The 2,619-nt window shown below is 34.7% G+C and overlaps 1 protein-coding gene across 1 annotated transcript; it reads right to left on the bottom strand.

Moving 5' to 3' along the window:
- Positions 1-134: 134 nt before the first annotated feature.
- Positions 135-2,121, bottom strand: LOC104917435 (UDP-glucose:glycoprotein glucosyltransferase 2-like). Its single transcript, XM_010728674.3, has 4 exons — positions 1,988-2,121; positions 1,422-1,604; positions 573-733; positions 135-300 (listed from the first exon to the last, which is right to left on the bottom strand). Exons 1-4 carry the CDS (start codon positions 2,066-2,068, stop codon positions 162-164), a joined length of 564 nt encoding a protein of 187 aa, XP_010726976.1. The 5' UTR covers positions 2,069-2,121; the 3' UTR covers positions 135-161.
- Between the last annotated feature and the right edge of the window lie 498 nt (positions 2,122-2,619).

The following is a 2,619-nucleotide window of genomic DNA, read 5'->3' as shown; positions in this document are numbered from 1 at the left end:
CCACCAGAGTGCATTAGCACTTAGCTTAGGTAAGTTAAATTAAACATTAAATGGAAAAACAGAAGAAATAGAGGGAAAAAAAGCTAAATATTCTTCAGAACTATAAAACATATGTTGAGATACAATAATTCTGTGCATACTGAGAAAGATAAAACAAAAGCTTAATTTCTTAAGCCCACATATACCTGATCTAGATTTGACAGACTGTTTGGATCTTGACTAAGAGCCTGGTACTGGCCCCGAAGCCTATCTCCTGCTGCAATCTTTCTGAACTTCTTAAGATCCACAACATATAAGGCACTGCAAAGAAAAAATATACATCAAGACTTCTGCAGTTTCATATCCTTCTTTGTAACATTAATCAAGAAGTGACAAGAAACCTGAAACTGTTCACATGCTAAAAGCGTATTATTTAAAGCAAACAGATGAAGCTATTGCCATATATCATCTGAATTCAGATGAATTTATCTCTTCTTGAGAAAGGCTATTAGGTAACTATTTGTGAATGTCTCAGTGGGCAATATCCAGAGCCAGATTTACAAGCTGCACAAAATATACAGGAGTTCTCCTACCTAATATGGTATTTCTTTTTCCCAAGATGTGATGCCCAGTATCCTGATTTCCAGAAACGGTACCCATCCATTTCCTTACGGCTGTCACAGAAGGGAGTGTATCCATAAGGAGCTCCCTTTAGATCGAGATCTCTGAGTTCTTTCAGGTCACTTCTCACAATCTGAGTAAGAATAAATTTTATTTTTATAATTTAAAAATATAATGGAAGTTATACTTTCACAATTTAATACGGTTTTTAAGATGCATGTTGCTATAACCAGATTTAATTTATCCCTTTTAGCTTTGGAAAAGTAACAAAATACAGAATATTTGTCTGAGATTTTTGATGACTGCGTGACAGACTCTTCAATATCTTCCCTGAGGCAGCATGTTGCCTTTCAGTACATGATAATTTCTGAGTGAAAGACTGCAGACAAACTCGAGAACAAAAGAGACAGGATTCAACTCAAAAATTCCATCGATCGAAGAGCTGGTCTGAACTCATCATCTCAGACACCTTCCATAGCCAATGAAGTCTGCTCATAATCAGCCCAGAATTTGAATCACTCCAATATGCCTACTGTGAAATGCACCTTTAAGATCACACTTACCTCTCCAAGTGCCTTTGTCTATCCACGGGCAATAGAAACAATTTACAGCACTCAGTGTGATGAGACTCTTAATTTCTGCATGGCTAAAGACAAGCCAAATTGTTTTGTTTCACGTTTTGCAAAACTACTGGTTCTGCTTATACAACTGCTACAGTCCTGCGAGACCAACATTTGAATAAAACGACCACAGGGAAATAAAATGGATAAATTAAAACAAAACAAACTCCTCATACAGTTATATAATATTGTTTTTCTTACCTGGTCAGCATCGACAAAGATTATTTTATCTACAGCCAGAGGGAAAAGAACGTCCAAAAAAAGGATTTTGTAGCCCCAAATAATTCTTTGCTTTTCTGTCTGCTGATAAAGCCAGCGGGGCCACTTATACTGTACTAACTCGTACTTGAATCCGTATGTCTTAGCCATGTGAGGGATAACATCCTAGAAAAAGATTCAGAAACTATAAGTTGCACATGTATATGACATACAAAGAGGCAGAAGGTGATGGAGGAAATGCTGCAACACAGTTGTAACTCTGTTGGCCTTACTAGTCACATCAATTATGAAAATTTCTTTAATTTTAGCAGAATCCTCAGCTATAACAATATAAAAAGCATTTCTTTCAAGCTCACTGAGTCCATCAAAAGAGAATAAATTATAACCTATTGTTGGGATTTGGGCTCCAGAAAATAAAAAACTTACACATGATGTCATTTCCAACTGTGAAACTTATTTTTTAATTATCTGATTACTCAATAGTACTAATTTGCCCAAGTATTTAGCATTTTAAAGAACAGTTATTGAAAGAATGGTGTTTCCTATACCTTAAATGTTGGAGAGAGGTAGTTTTTCAGAAACCAAAATTTAACTGGTGTTTTGGTATGACGTAGAACAGAAAGCATCATAATTCTGTGGAAATACAAGTCTATAATAAACAAACGAATACACACAGGTCATTATATTTCAACTATACTTCAAAGAGGCTTAAAGTTTCTAATCGTAACTTTTCTTAACCCGATTTAAGTCAAAATTTTTGTATATTTTTAACAGCAAGTTTTGAGATCAAGACCACTTTGAGATGGATGTACATGATCCATATTGAGTAAGAAATATTAGAACGGTCTCAAATGTGGATGGGTTAATAAGTCCTACTGTGAGAGAGATCCTGAAAAACTACAAATACAGATTATTACCTACTACTAACTATTGAGATGATATATTTTAGGGTACATTGGTTAAGTTTAATAGGTTGCAAAAAGGAAATCAGTAAGAAAGAGAAGGCATAGTTCAAGCTAAGATTCTTTTCAGAAAACCCTTGATAACTCCAAAAAGTTCAGGTACGTGGAAAAAGATTTATTTTAAAACTTGTTTTCCTCTTTTAAAATAAACAGATCTTTCCCTTTAATAAGGTTGTTGAAGCCTGAAGGAAAAAAAAGAGAACACAGGCATTCCAACT

The sequence above is a fragment of the Meleagris gallopavo genome, chromosome 1, assembly GCF_000146605.3.
Source record: "Meleagris gallopavo isolate NT-WF06-2002-E0010 breed Aviagen turkey brand Nicholas breeding stock chromosome 1, Turkey_5.1, whole genome shotgun sequence".
NCBI classification, from domain to species: Eukaryota; Metazoa; Chordata; class Aves; order Galliformes; family Phasianidae; genus Meleagris; species Meleagris gallopavo.
The sequence above is the reverse complement of the archived record's forward strand: the minus strand, read 5'-3'. Positions and strand labels throughout refer to the sequence as shown.

What these genes read in the sequence shown, in the direction of transcription:
- LOC104917435 (XM_010728674.3), bottom strand. Translation starts at nt 2,068, where the DNA reads ATGATGCTTTCTGTTCTACGTCATACCAAAACACCAGTTAAATTTTGG. An exon ending in ACCTCTCTCCAACATTTAAG is followed by an intron (nt 1,605 to 1,987) that starts GTATAGGAAACA and finishes ATCTTTTTCTAG; the next exon opens with GATGTTATCCCTCACATGGC. An exon ending in AAAAAGAAATACCATATTAG is followed by an intron (nt 301 to 572) that starts GTAGGAGAACTC and finishes TTTTCTTTGCAG; the next exon opens with TGCCTTATATGTTGTGGATC.